Raw genomic sequence first — 21,300 nt, forward strand, 5'->3', positions numbered from 1 at the left:
ATTTATCTAGCTTTATTAATAGACAACTTTCTATTTTTCTTCTTTTCGCTTTTGTTTTCTATAGCTTGAAGCTACTGATTTCACTAATATTCTGATGTTATTTAACTTAGCTATTATCTATTTACATGCTTTTATCTATGCTTGTCTATGATGGTCTATTATCTATGCTTATTTTCTATTGCTTCTTTTCTACCAAAAACAAAGAGTTTTGCCGTACTAGCTCTACGTAACCATTTTTATTTTTTTTTCCAACGATTTAATCGTTTTCACCGACTCAACTAGACCACTCCTAGTTTTATCTAGGATGATAACCAAAGGTTTTCAACTCACAACTACCTCATGCTGTAGGTAAGTATGTCTACATATTACCAATTGTCTTAAATGTTAATTCGATATTTCTTTTCAGGTTTTATTGCAACTTAGATATTTTTTTTTCAAAATAAACTCCATTCTTCTCCATATCCATAAATGTAAAAACTTTTTTTTTTATAACCCAAGGCACATACAATATTGATTTACATACTACGCTTTCTTTATTATTACTTTTTGATGATGATGATGATTATTATTATTATTATTATTATTATTATTATTATTATTATTATTATTATTCCTGATTTTGAATTTTATACTTCCGTATTGCTCTATACAGCTTACAATACAGTACTAATAACAATATTGTTGTCAAAATTAATGATATTATTACTCCAAAAATTACATACATGATATAGTCTGTTTTTAAATGTAGTTCTGGGATCGAAGTATCGACTTTTAATTTCAACAATTTTTCAGTTAAACTATTTAGCTCTTGCGTATGCAAGGTGAAATTTATTTGTCTCTCAGTCCAATTACCGATCAATTTAATGTGTTTATTTTGAATCTGAATTATCCGTTTAGATGGAATAACCAGCTCTCCAATTATTATATTATCAAATTTATCATAGTTTATGAAATTTGATTTAGCTTTGGTTTGATCAAGTTTTGTTGAAGTAACTTCTTGATGTACACCCACTTTTGTCATGTACGCTTCTTCAATAGAAGAATACATCACACCAGCGTGTGTATATCTGAATATTACATTCCCCAAAAATTTTTCCGAATTTTGCTGGCATCCTCCTAGAGATTTATTTAAAATAATATTATTCAAACATTTCGATTCATGGTCCATAGTTATGCTCTCACAAAAATATAAAAAACTTTTAAATTCGCATTTACTTTTATCCAATGAGTGAAATTTACCTTCAGCCAAATAGACTGCTTCTGGTAATTGATAAAATATTCTTGTGTTATTTATTAAGATTGATGTAACGTCATACATTATTGAAATGCTAGTATCATATATTATCGGAGTTTTTATTATTAAATCAACATTATTATCTTCGTAATGGTATTTTACTAGATATACGCTAGACATTTGGTAAAACATTCCAATGTCTGACCTATAAATAGTATTTTTCAAAACATCATGAAAATTAATTAACTTTTTAACATCAGCATTAGATAATATATGATATGTTAACTCATTATTTAAAATGCTATTTACTATTTTATTTACTCTCTCCTGTACAAGATGAACAAACAAGTTTGCCATTATCCTGCGTTGTGATTGATGTAAATAACAGTATAGCTCCTGAATTTTATTTTTAAAATCTTGCAACACCTGTTGCACTTTTACGACTATCCCGTGGACTACTGTTATCTCATTATTAAATGATTCTTTTAGATTTTTAATTTCATTAGTTAATACATTCTCATGCTTACTTAACTTATCAATAGACTGAGACAATTGTTTATTATGGATTAAATTATACGTCGATAAACCAATGGACGACAATCCCAGTAACCACGAAAATATAAATCTTTTATTTCTGTGATTATTATTACATCTTGTTATACCATTTTCATAAACAAAATGGCAAGGTAATAAATTCACTATATTCTGTCTAAACTCTCTCTCTTTTACTGCATAATCATTTAAAATCTCATATGCGTCAGTACATTTGTCGTGTACTGGCACCGATTCTTGAAAATTTAAATGCATTTTAACGGTCGTAAACACCATGTTCGTCGCATGAACAGCATAAGCATTCTGTGTCAATGCTAGTCCAATATCTGATAACGTTATTTGTTGATGTTCTTCTTCAGCTACCCCAATACTAATCAATAGTAGTATACAAACGACAATCTTGAACATGATGATACGATTAAAACTTAGAATTACTATTCTGAATTTTACTTATTTATTTTAATTATTTATATATCTCTTATTTTTTTTTCACAGTTATGTTTTCAATTATTTATTTTACTTTGTATGTGTACCTTGGATTATTTTACCAATTTAAATATATTAACTAGATATCTCTCTAATTTAAAAAAAAAATTCTCTAATTTCCTAGTCACTTTATGCTCTGTAAACAATATACTTTTGCCAGTTAAGGGATTTTTTGATGGAAATCAACATTTACTTTGATTTCGGGCACACGGACTTTTGTTGATAAACAGCGGTCCACCTCGCTGTTTCACTGACAAAAACATCTTGTTTGCAGATAAAAAAAAATATTAAACTTTTACTAAAACTTATTCGTGTTTCCGTAGTTGCAAAAAAATTTTTTTTTCCGTCGTGATGTAGTCCTTTTGAAAAACTTTTTGGTTTTTCCCACGCGTTGTTCTTTTTTTTTTTTCCATTAGACATCACTGTCTAAACCCGATTCTTCTTCTGGTCTATCCGAATCTTCGTCATTTGCACTTACAAATGGTTTCAAACGTCTTATGTCAACAGAATCTGTCTTCTCTTGTCCTTTCTTAGTCTCGTATCTCACTTTATATGAGTTATTATTCAACTTTTGCAATATTACTCCTCGAATGTTATATCGCTTTCCAAAACAAGCCGGAATGCCTGCTCTTGGCATTTCACGAATCCAAACTTTTTGTCCCACGTCGAAGTTTGGTTGAGAGAACTTCTTCTCAATTTGTTTCTTTTGGGATTTGAACCGCTTCTGCAAATTCTGGTACGCGACCTTCCTTGCTTCCTTCACATTTCGTATCCGCTCTTCGTTTTCTACATACTCACAAGGTATGTCCAGATCCTGTTCCAAGAACGTTCTGGGTTCACGCCCTGTAAGCAAATAGTAAGGCGAGTGTTTTGTCCCGTCATGAATCTGTGTATTCATGGTAAACACAATTGAAGGTAAGATCTCGTCCCAGTTTGTAAACTCACGGTCTATATAGTGCTTCATAATTTGTTGAATTGACCCGATGGCTCTCTCCGATGTTCCAATCTGGTAATGGGCATCTGTATTGGCGAAATTTAACCGCATACCAAACCGTTCAGCCATCTCTTCCATCACTCGGCTCCGGTGTGTGCTATGCCGGTCCATCGCAAGAATTTCAGGAATCCCATGTTTTGTAATTAATTCTTCAAAAATTGCTTCTGCTATAATTTCAGAAGTTATAGCAGGAACTGCTCTTGCAATCACGTATCGAGTAGCGCTGTCAACAAATACAATAACATATTTATTCCTGTGATTCTTCGATCTTTTAAATGGCCCAATCTCATCCATAGTTACATGCTGGAATGGCATATAACTCGGGTATGTTTGCGGATGCAGTGGTGTCCTACCAGCTTTACGTTTCTGGATTTGGCAACTGATGCACTGGCTGACCTTCTCTTGAAAAAATCTTTTCATGTTTGGGAAATAGATGGATTTCAATGCTCGATTATAACACTTCGTGTAGGAATAATGTCCTCCGCCGTATATCGAACAATGCAAGTTTTTGAAAACTTGTTCCCTCAAAGAAAAAGGAATGCATAATAGGAATTTCTTCCCATTAGCCATCTTCTGAGTTCTGAAAAGTTTGCCATCCTTAATTTCATACCAGCGTGCCTGTTTTTCTGCTTTTTCATCTGCTTCTTCCGGATGTTCTATAGCCTTCATTATTGAACCGAAGAAAGGGTCTTTCCGTTGCAACTCAGCCACATTCACATCTTCGTCGAACGTGATGTTGACTTCAAGGTCTTCCATCTTGACTGGTAATGCATCTAGATCGATGTCTTCATCAGTTGGTTGGATGTTCGTGTTTCTTGATAATACATCGCTAGGATTTTTCTCTCCTGGACAATGTACTGGCGTGTACTGGTACTGCGCCATCTCTAGACTATACCGTAACAGTTTCGGCGATAATTTTGGCGTTGTTTGAAGGTATTTTATACACCTGCAATCAGTGTATAGCTCAAATTCTTTATTGTACAAATAATAGTTAAATGCTTTGAAAGCACTAACCACGGCCAAAATTTCTAGTTCCACTATATGTCTTCGTGTTTCGTTTGGTCTCAATACTCTGCTATAATACGCTATAGGTGTCCACTCTCCATTCAATTGTTTCTGCATTAGTACAGCCCCTATTGATTTTGTAGATGCATCCGTATACACTCTAGTTTCCAACTCTTCACGGAAGGTGCCAATAAAGGTGCACTCATCAACGATTCTTTTAGTTTTTCAAAACTAAGTTGGTGTTCTTCCGTCCACACAAATTTATGGTTTTTTCTTAATAATTGTTGAAAATTAGATGTCATTTCCGCGTAGTTTTTACAAAATTTCCTCACATAATTAGTCAAACCAAGGAATGATTTCAACTCTTTCGCGCTTGTAGGTGGCTTACAAGCTTTTATTGCTTGAATCACTTTAGGACTGATTTCGTACCCAGCATCTCCACCATAACAACCTTCCACCGTCGTGCCTATATAGCATGGGGATGAAATGTAAAATGACGGTCGAAGATCGCTGCTACTCACCATCTAGAATGAGTAGGTACAGGATGACGGAAAGAAACCACATTAATTGACTTTGAACTAAAACTTTGTATTTTCATTAAGCTTGTGTACTATTGTGATTGATCGTCGACTGAATATAACCACAAGATCACATATCTTTAAGCAGCTAGGAAGTTAACCACGATGAACTCAAACATAGCTGAGATACACGTACCTTTATACAGCTGATGACTGGAACTGCTATCGATGTTCTGGACGATCTCTGTATTGCTGCCAATAGTCTAGAATGGTTGACTATTGTGTACCATTATCTACTATAATGGTCTGCTGAACTATTAGATCTCCTGATCTAATACTGGACTTAGAATCACAGAGAAGTGACTACTGTGACATGAGCAACTATGTTACTGCTCGACGTACGATGATCTCTTAGACTCAACTCTGAGACCAATGCTCGAAGATTGCTCCCTAGAGACTGATCCTTGAAAACTGATCCTTGAGACTGATCCCAATCTCTAAAAACTATAAGGTTTTATACAAAGATTCCAGACATCTTGGAATTCATTCTCGTCGACTTTCTGTATATCTCAGCTATTGGTAAAACGTTGGTTTCACCCGAATTACATCGTGATCAAATTCTCAGACTTACAAATTTCTGCGAACTCAACGATTATATCACAGTCAAAGTGTGTCAATGTTACAATGTGACAATCTGATGACAATTCAAAACATTACAAATACAAATTACAATATCTTACAAATTGACGACCAAGCGTCTAGCCGTAGAACATTCATTACATACACACAACATTGATGTCAACACATAAACACACACACGTGTTTACGTTACGTGATAACACTTAGTTTCTTAACATTCAATTTATTAAATATACTTTCCTTTACCAAAATAATATCTTTTTGAATAAAATCAATGACATGCCTCAACAATATATATATATATATATATATATATATATATATATATATATATATATATATATATATATATATATATATATATATATATATATATGTGTGTGTGTGTGTGTCTGTGTGTGGTGTTTCATAATTCCTATTACAGTGCTTGGGGATTGAAACTAGACACGAAAACAAGCAAAAAGAAAGTTTATTATACCGTAGTCGAAAGCGGCGTCCTTTTCGAATTACGAGCGCGGGAAAGTGCAGAAAATTTAAATTTGAGCATTAATAGCTCAGACTAATAGTATTAGAAGAAGCGGTATGTTGAATTTCAGATGTTCGGGAAATTACGCAAAATTTTATTAAACCTTGCTCCACTTAATCCACAATTATCTATGAGACATTCACTTAATTTGTGAAATTGTGTACTTACTTTCTCCATACTCTTAAACTTGGTATTTCGTGACAATACCGGGGTGTTTTCCTCTGAAATTCACCACAATGCTTCCTCTAACGCTTATTAGTCTTTGCGCTATTAAGCTTCGAACGAGCAGGATATGTATATGGTTGTACTTCCAATTCGAGGAAAATTTATGGCTGAATTAAGCCCTGATGCCAGCTCCGAAGTTGTAGTCAGATAGTATCCATATACCCATCTAAAACTTTTTTCCAATAATTTCTTTCGGATCGAGGCTTAAGTTTACCGCAGGAGCAATTCAAAAAGAAAAAAAAATCACAAACGACAATCTTACCGAGCGAAGTAACTCAATTCCTAAAGCGTTCGCCTCGCATTCGGGAGGTCTTAGGTTCGATTTCCACTGCCGACCCTCCTGACTGGGTTTTTCTCAGTCCTACCAGGCAAATGCCGGGATAGTACCTACTAAACGGGGCCTAGCCGATACCTTCCCAAGCCTTTCCATTGTTATTATTGTTGTTAGGTATCCAGTATAAAATGGCATATTAGCTGTATCTGGTGATTGTTAAATAAATGGAATAAAGTATAATAAAACAATACACACCCTAGAAAAAAGCAAAAAAAAAAAAATAGATAAAGACAAAAAATTTTCTTCTAAAAGTTTTCCTAACGGAAATAAAGTTGTAAACTAAAAAATGGGAGCTTTTCCTCTTTTTAAATTCAAATTTGAATTTTTAAGATTTTTTAGAAATTAAAACCGAAGAATCAAATAAGAAAACCCACAAGTCTAGCTATTCTAGGTAGATTACCATTTCCGTGATCACATATTTTCTCAGATATTGAAAGGTGTTCCATCACTGCTTATTAAGTTTTTAAACCTTGAGCACACTATGAGACAAAAGGATTTGAAAGGACACTGCCCAAACTTATAAGCTGATGTGCTATTCCAGCATTCACTTAATCTGTCAAAGAAAAGCTTGGAAAGAACAGTGATGATGGCCGGCTATCAATTTTTTAAAAATACGTCAACTGTTTCCAGCTAAATTTAAACTTGTGGCTGTTCACACAGGTCTAAATTCCTATAATAATAATAATAATAATAATAATAATAATAATAATAATAATAATAATAATAATAATAATAATAATAATAATAATAATAACAATAATAATAATAATAATAATAATAATAATAATAATAATAATAATAATAATAATAAATCGATGAAGAAGTTGTGAAAACCCCTTTGCAGATCAGCTATCTTAAGAAATGTTTTTCTTCATTCGCACCACGCAAACGTTTGAACAGTACCTAACATATAGGCCCCAATTAGTCTCCTTTGCAAGTCTTTAACAAAGTACCTTATCCCTCTGACATCTTCGTCATCAAACCAGAGATGCCATAACAAACTTTATAATGTAAAATAAACAAATATACTTACGTAGCTGGCAAATTAACATGTTCTTTGCATTTTTCTTCCCTATTTCTCGATATCTTAGCCTTGCATTTTCGTCAACGGAATTTAAACAGCTATTGCTTTTTTTTTTTTAAAAAAAAAAAAAAACAATTTTCTAACACCTTCTTGGGCATCTTGCAAATTGCGAAGCAACTCTTAATTCGCCAACCCACAAAGAACGTTTAATACTAATCGTAAGTACTATAAAATATTAAGCAGATATTTTCTGCTGCGGCCATTTTCAAAGTGAAGTTCGGGTACTACAAGTTACGGCTCTACTGAAATGTTGAAAGATTGTGCTGTGACATGCTCATACACTAGGTCTTTTCTGACTTTTGTTTTCTACCTCCTCCTGTTAACAAACTTTCTTCAAATATTTTTTATCTGAACGAAGACGAAACAACAAAGAAAAATGTTTATTTTTACTCCATCTTTTTGTTGTTGTTGTTGTTTTGCCCAGTAGGTTGCGGAAAAACTACTACTAGTATTAGCTGCTCAATGAAAATCAATCGCCCCTTTCTTTGATGCCAATTACAACTACAAATGACCAGTACTAATCCGAAGTTCGTTGTTGTATTTGATGGTATTGGGAATGATAGTGAAAGCTTCAGCTAGACCAACTATAGGTCACGTTGTTTTGTTATTTTTGTGAGGGCCAACGATTTCTTGGCGCAAATATGTTCATTTAATTTCCTCTTAACCCCTTAGCTAAAGTAAAAACTCATTTTTTTTCTGAACCTTCTTCCACAGTTGGAAAGGAACTGGTTCTATCCCGTATTGCCATGCTCAAATTGTATCCAATAGGTAGACTTTGAATTCAGATTAAAGTAGGCGTGAAAACTGTGGTCATAGCTATGTCAAAACAGATCAACTTCAATGTCACCACCTGGATATATGGCCTACTCCTTACCCTCCTCACCAACCAACTCTATATCCCACTGATCTTTAGAAACAAAGAGTTTCTAAGAGTTTCGAAAAAAAATGAATACACAGCTTGGCTGTATTTTATTACTAGCTGTTATGCCCATTCTTCGCACGAATCAGGTAAAATATCAATGTAAATAAACTGAACAACGAAAGAACAATTAATAAACATTTCTAAAATTTGATCTATGAAAACTATGGATTTAACACTAATATCTTTCATTTTCTACTAGTTTTACATGTCTCGGTATCCCCCCGGCCCGCAGGCGGATAGGGTGAATTTGGATGTTCATGCGATCGGAGTTTCATCATTGATTTCAGCGACCGCGAAAACTATGAATTCGACACTAATATCGGTCATTTTCTATTACTTTTACATGTCCCGGTAAACGCCCCCCTGAAACCCCCATGGTTCGAATTTTGAAAAAAAAATTGCCTTGGTCTGGGGCCTGGATCAAGGCATCCGTGACCAGAATTTGGTAACTCTCGGTCAACTTGTCTGGTCCCCAGACCGGTCCCGGTAAACGACCCCTGATAGCCCTTGGTTCGAAATTAAAAAAAAAAAAAAAAACGCTTCGTCTTGATCTTGGACCTTGACCAAGGTATCCGTGACCAAATTTTGGCGTCTCTCGGTCCATTTGTCTGGTCCCCAGGCCGCACACAGACAGACAGACAGACACACAAACAATTTTATTTATATTAGATTAGATAATACCAGAGGTAAGCTTTCAAAATGTAAGGACAGAGCATGTGATATCTTGAGGAAAAACAATTGCAGGTTCAGAGAGATGCTTTCCATTATAGAAGGGATTCTCAGGAAACTCGACTCCTACACTCCGAAAAACGCAGTTTTTTTTTTTTTTTTTTAATTGGACATCATTCACGACAACAGCCTAACGACCAATTGTTTATTGATTTTTTTTTGTTCTGAAATACAGTACATAAAAAATAGTGGTTGTTTTTCCAATTAAGTCAGTATACTATGAATCGAATGTAGCGTATACCCACGTAGTTCCTAAATTTTAGGTGGCTATACGCAGTGGCGTATTTAGGGGGGCTTCCGGGCTTAAGCCCCCCGAAATCTTACTTACTATAGTAAAGTATATGAAATATCTTGCAGAATTTTCACATTTTCAGGCAAAGCCCCCCCTGAAAGTTAGCAATGCCCTCCCCGAAACAAAATCGTAAATACGCCACTGGCTATACGATAATTTCCAAAACTTAGAGGTGGATTTACCCTCCGTATACCCTCCATTACATCCCTGCCCATTGGTAATTGAACCTGGAATGATTAAGTAAGTAATATTTACTACCATACCTGCTGTTCGTTCTGTCCTGGAATCAAACGCACGAACACCAGTTCAGTATAATAACTGTTCAATTATTTAGAAATCATCTATATTACATTTTTCTGTTCAAGCATTAGTGATACTAATTAGGATAATATTAATTCCTAAAAGTAATGTTGAATGAGTTCGGGCAGCTGTACGAAATTTTGAGTTTTGAAGGTCAATTTCACTTGTCTCTGGATGGACTGCTAACACCACGGAAATGTACGAAATTGGCCGAGTATCAGAGCACTTGTAGTCGCCATTTTACTGGAGAATGTAATAGTGTAGAGTGAAAATTATTTCGTGTAGACAGAAATTAAAACAGCAGGTATCCGTATGTAAGGGTGAACCACAAATGGCTTGTCTTAATACACTGAAACAAGAAATTAAGACTTTGGAATCAGTTTTCCCAAAAAACCATGAACGATTTCAAATAGTGTCTGCAAGCGTAGACGAATTGAACTGCCGATTCATAGGCAAAAATGGAAAGAAGTATGAAATTCATGCAAATATCACCGTAAGTGTGTAACCAAAAATCTTTTATGCTGCTTATCTGGATCTTGTTTTATGTCATACTTGAAATTTCGATTTGTTAACTAGGCATTTGAATATAGAGTGGCAGCTCAGATTGCTTGCCGTAATCGAATAAAATAAGATCAGGTACGTCTTAGCGATATTGTTACAATTTAAGTCATTCTATTTAAATATTGGATGTTACAGGTTTGCGTTATATACTCTATTAAAAGTAGATTGGAATCTTCTCAGCAACATGAATATTTTTCCTATACGTTAATCGATGTAGATAACCAATTTTACAATATTCATCCTCGTACGAGCAGAAGAGAAGATATTCCCTGTGAATCTAACGTCCCAACAAAAGTCCTCATTAGAAAAGAAAAGTATTTTTCCTTGCACTACAGTTACTACGAACCAAAAGATTATTGTTTGTATGAGACAACTGCTGCTTACGCTAATATAGATCGATGGTGAGTGGAATTGAGTGCAGGGGTAGCTTTTAGTTTCTCCCCCAGTATTGTGCATATAAGATCTGCAACGATACTTCACAAAATATAGATAAGCGAGCGAAGGTGGTTTAAAAGTCCCGTAGGGCCCGTTGTCTTCTACCTTTATCACAATTTAGAGAAAAACAAGATACTCAGTTCTCGAGCCAAGACGAGTTGAGGAGAATTCTTAATGCCATCCGAGTGAAGTTGCAGAAGTTTGGGTATTTTCGGTTGAAATCTATCATAAAGGAAAAGTGTTGAATTTGAAGAGTAGGTTGATCAAAATTTCCTTAGTTTACGGGGAAAACAGTTAAGCATACAGTTAACATCCCTCTGATTAAAGTATATACAAATACCATAATTACTGTAAACGTTTTGTAATTAGGAGTACCGGTACTACTCACACAGTTTAAATTTTAGGTATTTTATTGACACTGACAGCATATCGTGCAGATTCCCGCCACCATACCTTGGGCATCCTGGCTTTCGGTTGCTCGCTTAAGAAATGCATACAAACATTGGAAATCGAATCGCTAAGAGGATTATTGATTAGTTGTATTGTATCATCATGGCAGTAAACCATACTTCGTTCCACGGATATAGTATACATGAAGCTGCATCAGTTCCCGAAGGAGCAGGACGCTCATACTTTTAGGGATTATTCATTGAGTATGTACGAACTTGCAAAGGGGGTAACAAAGCGACTTTTATTTACTTATCGACCGATACAAAAATAAAAAAGAACGTACCTGTACTTCATATCTGCATGTGTAGTGCCCTTGTACTTTATCTATGACTGTGTGTGTGTGTGTGTGTGGGGGATTTAACGCATATCGCATGTCTTGTGCACATGGATACTTCTTACTATTGCACTACGTAGAAAATTTATAGTATTTCATGTAGAAGTGGTAATAGAACACAGAAGAAACGCAGATCAGGGGTTTTTCATGTATACTATTACCAAGTCAGGTGCAGATTTACAATATGGATCCACAAATTTGTAAAATTTACAGAACAAATTTGTAATAATGTCGTAATAGACTAGTGTGTAAATAATTTAAATATGTTGTGTTCTTGCCTGTGACATGCGTATGTACGTAAAAATACATTAATGAATGTCGAACCTGTTATGCACGGATTCGCCCATAAGATAGCTAGTAACCAGCAAGAAGTATCTGAAGCCAATGTGCTAACTCATGATGCGGAACTAAAGAAATGTCCGAGAGTTAAGGGATCCACGTAATTGTCAAATTTACGTTGCATAGTAATGTATTGTTACTTGGATCACAAATATGCAAGCAATGAAAATATATCGGGATATTATTTCTGTAGGCGTCAGGTGGTGTGAGGATGAACAAAATTTTGAGTCTTTTGAAATACCTTCTTCATTTTGCAAAGTTGGGATGTATAATTTCTGTCAACTATAAACTGGGTTTCAGTGATGTTACGCAAATAGTTAACAAAAATTAAATGCACTAGAAAATGATTCACAAAATAGAAACCATGTATCTTTACCTGTGTTGTGGGGGGAACATGAACACTCCATATAATCGTCATTGTAAGGCATGGTCTGTGAGACGCACGTTCATATTGACCACAGATCTGAAAAGTTTTATAAAAAACTGAACAAAACAATATACAAACATATATGTAAAAAAATTTTAGTGTTCAAAATTTGAAATGTCAGTATTTTTAGATTTACGTACCCTGGATTTTACGTGATTTTTTTGTACATCCCCCGCGTACAATTTGTAAAGTTAAATCATATATATAAAATAAAAAAAAATAAATAAATAAATAAAAGAGAGAGAGAGAGAGATTTAGAGGGTATGTGTAAAATATTTCTAAAGCAAAAATCAAGAGATTTATAAGCAGAAGTTTCAAGGAAGGTGTTTCTCGAAAATCAGACAAATGCGGATAAGCTACAATAAATCACAAATTACGATGGTACGTACACACCTGGATGAGAGTCCAAATTCTTCAAAAGGGATTCAGAAACGTTAATCATTGTTACAGTTGACACAAAAGATAGCCTAGTTCATATATGTGATAGAAGCTCACTACGGTACATGTAGTGTGAAGCATAGTAATTTACATAAGACGACACAATAACTCACTTATAAACCCGTAACTTACTTATACACTACTAGCGCTATATTGACTATTTACATGAGAGGTTCCACTTCTAACCCATAACAAAACTATCAAACCCGACGGAATATGAGGCATTCCCGTTTGTCAACTGTAGGTTGGGGAAGCTTTCTCTTGACATCTCGGGATAGTGCTAAAGAAACGTCTTCCTGGAGTGGCCAGGAAAATTTGCTTCCTCTCTCCCTTTTCAGAAATTTCACAAGACTTTCTCTTTGTATTTCCATGTTACCTATTACTTGCCCAACAAAGGGTTTCATTCTGAGATGCATTTTACACTTACCGGTACCCTTTGTTTCAGTTGTAATAGCAACCAATAAAAAGTCGGACACTTTAATAAAATTATTGTTATCAGTAATATCTTCCAGTGCGGGTAAAGAGGTTGCTTTGTACACATGAAGTTGCGGGGTCATCACATTCTGATTTGCTTGAAGTTGATTCCGTTCTGATGCAAACAGGTTTTCGTTTGTTTCTTTGCTGAATATGTTTCCTAGTGTTCAAAGTGACGTTGCCAGAAGTAGAAGAGGTTGGCTGAAGGTCGATGTCGTCACTTGATATATTTTTACCAGCTTCAATTGCAATCTTCTTTCATTTCTTAGTTCAGAGGAAGTTGTGGTTCTCATTTGCTTCAAATAGTCTAGTACAGACTCACTGAACACCACAGGACTACTTTTTCTGCTTTCTTCTTGGTCAGGATCACCAAGTGGCATAAAATCTGGAAGCTTCTTCAACACCACACTCATGTTCAAAGGAGCCAGTACGGTTGCCCAAAATGCTGAGATCAAATTTTGTTTCACAGTATTGTTTTCGTGCAGTCTGTTCCATAACTTGGAAAGTCATTTGGGAAACTCTTGTCTTTTTTTCATTCCTGTCTGTGTACTATTTGGGCATTTCAGTTTGTAGTTTTAGGATTGATCGCCAGTTTTCTTCAGTGGTCCAAACACTGCCGCATCCAGCGGCTGCATCAGATGTGTGTCATTAGCAGGCGAACAGGCAAAACTTAAGTCATGTTGTTCAGACAACTGCAACACTTCGACAGAAAAGTTGCTGGCAATATTGTCTCCTATGACAACCTTTCTTCCTATTAAAAATCGGGCACGTAGGAGAAAAATGGTTTTAAACTGATCTGTAAAGGTTTCTTCAAATCACCCGTGAGATGTTCTGTTGTAATGCGATCCTGGAGAACCGCCTTCAGCCCATGTGGATCATACATGCTCTTCTTTATACACTATATAGGAAGAAGCTCATCTGCTACAGATCCAGAAAACATCAACGAGATTGCGGTTTTTGAGTGGCCCATAATTCGTTTTGGATACTTTACCCCTCTTTTAAAAATGCACTGCCTTTTCGTGGTTATCTGACATACTTGTCTCATCGTAGTTGAACAGGTTTTCCTGTGAGATATCTTGAATGATCTCTGTGAAATTATCAAAAAACTTGTTCACGACGTGTTGGTTAATAGCATCACGTTGAGGAATAATATTGGGACAATTTTTGATTGTCAAGACATCTTTGTGTCGCTTGTAAAATTCGTCCGTCCATTCCTTTCCGGATAAATTGTCTTTGAATTTCGGAACAGTTCTTCCCTATTAGATTAAATAGTCTTTTGCAATGATCCGTAAGTAATCCAAATTGAAAGGAAACCCCTAGCTAGTGCTGTGCCATCAGTTATAGCTCAGAATACTTATTAAATGAACGCAACAAAATGGAGATGAAACTGATGCACAACACGGTACTTGACTGTAAAATTATGGTTGAATTTAAATGAAATTCAAATTTTTTAATTAGGAAAAATGACTAGTTGGGGAAATAGGTGAGAGAGAGAAAGGTTTTAAGCACTAGCCTGATAGTTCCAACGAGGCTGGCGTCGTCCTGGTCATCTGGAACGATGAATGTCTTTCTCTGGAGGAGTCTGGATACACTGGAGTTAGTCAACGTCTGGATCTCTATCCTGTTGTACTGCAAGGGGCGTCGAGTTCTCTCTTGACAATGCGTCTTTACGTTGATATTCTCCTGCATCTTCATTCCACTAGATTCAACTTAAACTCTGCGGCCCGGTGGGGTCACTCGGTCGAAAAAGTGTAACAGCTTTTTCAGGCCAGCCACCCTGAATGAGGTTTTCCTGGGTTTTCCTCATTCACAGCAGGCAAGTGCCGGAGTGGTACCTAACTCATAGGTCCCAGGCCGCTTTTTTCCTTCCTTCCCCAATCCTTTCTTCCCTTTCCCCGGATTGTGTGCTCGCTGAGGGACATCATCCCTCAAATCGTGAAGGGCTACATGGCCTTAGATACCGAAAGCCCAGAAATCCAAATCCTAAATCCTTAAACTCTGCGGTGATAAACCAACAGAATGGTACTTTTGAGTTATGGACCTGGTTGTTCTCCAATGGTGCGATCCGCGTCTCTCGTTGATTCTGCACCTATCCTGATCGTGTGTCGAATACCCCTTGTCTATGTGTCCTCCGTGGTTTTGTCTGGCTGTAAAGTGATGACTTTCGCGTCCAATGAACAGGGAAGTATCAGGCTGTGCGTAAAGGTATCCGGAAAGGCAATAAGGAAACTAGTCGTGTTTATTAACAAATATGTGATTACAGAAGCTGTCTGGAAATGTAAATAAAAGTTTTGTTCCGATGGATTTTAAAGAGTTCATAGTTCTGTCGTTGATAATTGCAATTTAATAAAATAATTGAATTTAGCGAATTAAGTTAAGAGTTTACACAATTATCACATGGTCACTTCACATCTAATACACAGCTACTTCACACTAAATGCTTTTGCCACACGTCACACATTTTCCTCAGCTTCATTGAACACTGTCTGTCCACCATGAGTCTTTAAAGTGGTTTTCGAATTAACATGTAAACTTAGTGTCGCTTGGGGAATGCCATTAAATGTTATTTTAGCCTCTTTGATCTCCTGCACTGTTTGCTGCAAGCTTGTTTTGTTATAGCATTTTAATCACTTTCGATCCTATTTGTCTTTATAATTTCTCGCCATTATTCTGGTGGTTGCGGTAATGTTGGTTTTTACACGTTAACAGCTTTGGCTCTCCACTTAATCATTTACCACCTGCAATACAGCAAACATACCATTGTTTACAATTTCAAATATTTGACAAAATACGACAAAAATATAACTGAGATCACAGCATGTTTGTGGATTTTTTTAAAAAAGAGACAAGGCTGAAAAGAAATGTCCAAAAATGATGATAATAATTCTCTCATAACAAATGTCGAAAAATGACGTAACAATATGTTGAGGCATCAAAGAACATAGTATCAATCAATCCTCTAGTTTCACTTACACATTATGCTCATATGAATTTAGAGCAACTGTTTCTTTTTTTGGTGAAAAAAGGGTGTTATGTATTCTTTTAATTTTTTGCTTGTGCTTCTTTTTTGTACTTCTTTTGTTTTTTTCTAAGAAGCAAAGACTGTCTTATCCTTAGCACTAACTTGTTCTCGTGTACCTTTCGTAGTTACGTCTTTAGAGGCACTTCTGACATTTTTTTCAAGTTTTGTTCATTTTCACTTAACCTGGCGGTAACGTACAGATACATAATTCAACACGTAAAGTAAGTAGTTTTATGCCATATACAGTATTTTGCGCTATCCTTGCTTATGTGTATACCGACCTTCGCTGACGCGCCTGCTCCCTACGGACTCTGTCTCTGGAGATATTTTGAGAATAAAACCAGAGACGAATCGCAGCGTTGAAATTTAGTAATTGTTTAAGTGACCAGAAGTGTAATTTTAAAAAATTGCAAATTGCTTATAACGTTATTTACAGCGTTGACAGTTGTAAAGGCTATTTTTACGTATTCAGAAAATTCCAGTTTGTAAATAAAATAGCGCATTCTGGCAACAATGTTCCAGCAAAAGTACTACCACAGGTATAACTTCGCACATTTTGAGCAATGTGATTTAGCAATAAAATAATAAATTGATTTTTTCTAAATATAGGCCTACGCTAAAAATAATTACCCACCTGCAGCTGGCAGGGAGAAAATACATAACACTTTATTCGCAGTGGAATTTTGCTTCGGTCAGGTGCTTACCGAATTTCATTGTGTGTCATGTTGTGTTGATTATTGACACTGTTGTTGTTGTTTACAATGCTGTATTCCGTCGAAGAGAGAACATTATTGAGTTATATTTTCAAGCCTATTCGTATGAAGCGGTTAGAGTACGATTTCAAGAGATCTTTCCCGAATCAATAGTTCTAGAGAAAAGCAAATTATGGCGCCTTGTGCAACCATTTCGTGAGTCTGTTCTGTTCGTGACAGTCCTCGCCCAGAAGACCTACAGTACTTACTGCGGAGTCCCTTCACAATGTAGAGGTACGAATGACAATTCTCCAAGAAAGTCTATTAAAAAAACTTGCAGACCAATTCGACTTACCTAAAACTGCCCCTCACAGAGCCATGCACAAGTTGAAAATGCACTCATACAGAATTCGTGCTATACAAGAACTAAAGGAAACTGATAATGAAACACGAGTAAGGTACTGTCATTAGTTCAGTATCCTTAATTAAAGTTAATGGTGTAGATATATTGGACAAGGCCCTCAATGAAGCAGACACCTTCTGTGTAGGGTCGGATATCCTGATTAAGCATAAGCAAACTCTTTGGGGTAACTTGAATGAGTTCTTCCTTCTCCGTCATAAATTCGTTCATACTGAACCTGCTTTTTCTGTTGCACCTTTATTTGCTATCTGGAGTGCCTCTTCCATTCTCCGTGTCATATTCTCGACATAATTTGAATAAATTCTTCCCCAAGAGTGGATAATGTTTCTTGATTTTGTGACAAAAGGAGTATTCTGTCCAAATTTCAGCCCACACAACAAGAAATCCAATGGCAGTCAACCGAGGAATGTTTCCGCAGCATATGAGCTCTCATTTCGGAGATATTGAATGGCCTCCATGCTCGCCTGATTTATCATCATGTGACTTTTTTTCCCTATGAAACTATTTGAAGGATTTGTTCTACACCGACCTCACACTGTAAAGGAATTACGGTTTTTTTTTAATCATTAGAAATAATTCCCTACAAAATTCACTCCATTGATTCAAATCAGATGTAATTTTTGCTCCATTTTAATTTTATAGGAACGGAGCTTTAAATCCTTATATGAGTAAAACGGTTCTAGGGGTTGCGTAAAGCGGTTGAAAAACTACGATCAGAACGGTGAAGACCACAGTAAAAGACCAATTGAGAATGCTCCAAGAGCATTGCCAGGACCAAACTATAATAAAATATAGTTTATTTATTTTCAGGATGGAAAAAATCATGATTTTTTAAAAATCATTTTTGTTGAGTTTTTTGATTTAAATCAAATCTTTCTCCTCGTATAATACAAGTCGCGAACTGAAGAAAAAGCATTAGGAATTAGTATTAAATGCTAATTATGCCATTTAAGTGAAAGTATTGGGGTTGAATTTTTAATTATCCCCAATCGTTAACCTATATCAATCCCAAGCAGTTTTTCTTAACCCTTTTAAATTATGGCTCTTTTTAAAGGTAAACTATAGACTTTCAGTCAAGCAGCTACAGCATCATCCCTATTTATCCTAGGATCATGGTACATACATCACTCTCTTTAGAATAGAACAGCCTTTGAAGTGGTAACATTCACATTTCCCTATCATGTCCCTGAAGTGGGAAATTTTGAGAGTAATCGACATTTCTTTTCACTTTTTTTAAAAAATTTTGATCCACTCTGGATTCCCCTGTGTTAACGCACAGATCTCAAAATCAACTGGGAAATACTAAGGGGTGTACTAAATGTGTGTACAAAATTTCAAGCTTCTATCTTGAGTAGTAAGGGTGAGGAATCTATTTAACAGTGAGCTAAGAACATTCCCACAATGCTCCAGATGAGCCGGATGTAATATAAAAATTTCCTCAGACATCCCTATTTATCTTAGGATCATGATTTGTACATTATTCTCTTCAGAATAAAACAAATTTTCAAACGATATTCTTCAAATGTTTCCATCATGTATCTGGGGCGGGTAAATCACGAAAAAAGGAATGTTCTGTTGAAAATATCTTTTTTATTTTTATTTTTATTTATTTATTTATTTATTTTTTTTTTTTTTACCTGTGGACCCCTCACCCTGTTTTAAGGCAGAGATCTGAAACAAATTGAAAAATTCTGAGGGGGGCACTGAGTAAATGTGCAAAATTTCAATTTTGTAGGTGCAGAGTAGGAGCCTGCGAAAAATATCCCGGATTCCCGTATAAAACAGGATCTCAGGTAACAGTTTCTGAGACATCCCTATTTATCCTAGGAGCATAGTACGTACATCATTTCCTTCAGAATAGAACAGGCTTTCAAACGGTACCATTCATATGTCTCCATCGGAGGCGGGAAAATCACGAAGAAAGCTATTTTTGTTAAAAATATCCTTTTATAAAACATTTTTCCCCCTCTGGACCCCGCTGTTTCCACGCAGAGATCTGAAAACAAGAGGTGCACTGAACGAGTGTGCAAAATTTCAGTCTTCTGAATGAAAAATGTAACCGCCAAAAAATAATAATAATACGCATAACAAAATATCATCTTTTTAAATTTATGACGTCATCACACACTGTGCCTCAACGCAGAAAGGCGTGAAAACATACGTAACGTGTTCTAAAATGCCTATAGTCTTGAAAAAAACGAAGTAAAAAGCCTTATTGGTACTTTTTTAATCGAATAATGAAGATTCTACCTTATCACGTAAAAATAGGTGATATAATTTAAAAGGTTAAGCATTAAGGAAAAAGTACAGCAACGTTTATCAAAATGACACTTTTTTCACAAAAGTTACTGATATTTGGTAGGGGCCTATTTTTAAAAACTCAGAACTAGCTTGCAGCATGAAATACATAAATTTCGCCTAAAGTTATAAAATACATTCTTCGGAACATCGTCAAAGTGTTGTCGGTCTTTTATGATGTCTGTACTCCTGTCTTATTGTGGGTTATAGAAGAAAAATCTCGTCCAGTTCTTTACCAGGAGGTAATGTGCCTAAGATCGAAGACACATTTTCTGCCCTGGATGGCAATGCTGATACGTTGGAAAAGGAATGCAGTAGCTCGGGGGTCACCAGTTTTGATCGCTAATCAATGACCAACTTCGTTAATATTCGATCCTTCGTGACCCAAGACCCACTGGTTTCTATTGCTACCGTTACAAACCATCATTTGTACAGTAGGTTTGTGTAGTTTAGTCTTTTGTCGGATTCTCTGTGAGCAGCGACGAGACCTGCCTGAATTGAAGAATGGGGTATGTTAGAAGGAGCAAACGTATCGGAACATGTGAAATCACCGAGTAGTGCTTTTCCTTTTTTCCACAGTACCAAGGTCATGCCGTCAGGCCTTTTACCATCAGAGCGGCAACAACCATTTGGTTCTTTTATTGAAGGAACTCCCGCTGAAACGAGGGCTCTACAAATTATGTCGTTCACATTATGATGTCGAGATTGTCTTCCCGTACTTTTTTTTTTTCTTTCTTCATGAAAGACCATGTAATCCTTTATTCTCAACATATGCGTTGCAGGTAGGACAGTGGTGAGACTCACAAATATTAGCACCTAAGCGTAGAGCTGTAGCAATACGAAAGCTCTCATTAGAAAGGTGTAGGCCAAGTGTGTGAGAAATTAGGGCTTGAAGCCATGCACCGTTTTTGGAGGAAGAGACATCTAACAGCCTGGCGCTGTCATCTGGGTTATTAGTATACAGGGCTAGTTTATTTATATCCCTATGTACATACCACAACAAGAATTATAACTCTTGCCTCCATAGCTGAATGGTGGGGCTCCGAAGTTGACCATTTGCCATATCTTCTACAATTCATAAATTGTACTCCCTGTCTTTGACGGCCCATTACTTGGCGGGAATTTTTTTTTCGACAAAACAAAAAAATATGGCTCTCTTAAAAACATGTTTAGTTGCTTTGAAAAAAATTTCAACAGTATCTGAGATGGTGATTGTACATGCTGTGCCTGAATTGAAATGAAAGGCACCTTCCACGTGTTTTGTTTAAGAATTCTGTTAAAACGTTCTACGTTGTGTTCTTTTGCGAAGACACATGCTCAAAATGGAGGGCTCAAAATTGAAAAATTCGCAAAATATCATCTCTCTATTACTTTTACGGTTTCCGAGATCTGGCTCCTTAAATCTCCCGAAATCCGAACTTTTTTGGCCAAAATCTCTGGAAGGGTAAGAGTAATGCGAAAAATTCCATCACTTCTTTCAAACAATTTTTTAATGTTGAATCAAATGGAGGGCTCAAAATTGAAAAATTCGCAAATAACACACACATACATAGAGAATTCAGCAACGAA

The 21,300-nt window shown here is 35.9% G+C and overlaps 1 protein-coding gene across 1 annotated transcript in view; it reads left to right on the forward strand.

Moving 5' to 3' along the window:
• Nucleotides 1–10,010: 10,010 nt before the first annotated feature.
• The window catches only part of LOC145666519 (ubiquitin-conjugating enzyme E2 Q2), a 361,803-nt gene continuing 350,513 nt past the window's right edge, over nt 10,011–21,300 (forward strand). Inside the window, exon 1 of the mRNA XM_081733809.1 lies at nt 10,011–10,333. Coding sequence (XP_081589935.1) covers nt 10,172–10,333 — 162 coding nt within the window. The 5' untranslated portion in view covers nt 10,011–10,171. The remainder of the gene's footprint in view (nt 10,334–21,300) is intronic.

Source organism: Thermobia domestica, chromosome 12 (genome assembly GCF_964235325.1).
Source record: "Thermobia domestica chromosome 12, izTheDome1.hap1.1, whole genome shotgun sequence".
NCBI lineage: Eukaryota > Metazoa > Arthropoda > Insecta > Zygentoma > Lepismatidae > Thermobia > Thermobia domestica.